At 71.0% G+C, this 252-nt stretch overlaps 1 protein-coding gene across 1 annotated transcript in view; it reads left to right on the top strand.

Moving 5' to 3' along the window:
* ARHGAP30 (Rho GTPase activating protein 30) overlaps positions 1-252 on the top strand; it is an 18,207-nt gene that overhangs the window by 10,941 nt on the left and 7,014 nt on the right. The window contains exon 6 of the mRNA XM_014961758.1: positions 102-202. Coding sequence (XP_014817244.1) covers positions 102-202 — 101 coding nt within the window. The remainder of the gene's footprint in view (positions 1-101; positions 203-252) is intronic.

Here is a 252-nt window from a genome sequence, read left to right as displayed (position 1 = left end):
GGGGGTACCCGGGGGTGCTCACACGTGCCTGGGGATGCCTGGGGGGGTTCCTGGGGGGTTCCTGGGGGTCCCCGCCGCCGCTGACGCCCCCGGTGCCGCAGGAGGAAGGGCTCGCTGAAGGCCAAGAAATGGAGATCCATCTTCAACCTGGGCCGCTCCGGCCATGAGGCCAAGCGCAAGCTGGGGAAGGCAGAGGAGAAAGGTGGGGAGCCCCCATGTCCCCCTCGCTGGGGGCCAGGGGGGGAGGGATCC

The sequence above is a fragment of the Calidris pugnax genome, unplaced genomic scaffold (assembly GCF_001431845.1).
Source record: "Calidris pugnax isolate Ruff unplaced genomic scaffold, ASM143184v1 scaffold871, whole genome shotgun sequence".
NCBI lineage: Eukaryota > Metazoa > Chordata > Aves > Charadriiformes > Scolopacidae > Calidris > Calidris pugnax.
This window is presented reverse-complemented; position numbering and strand designations above follow the sequence as displayed.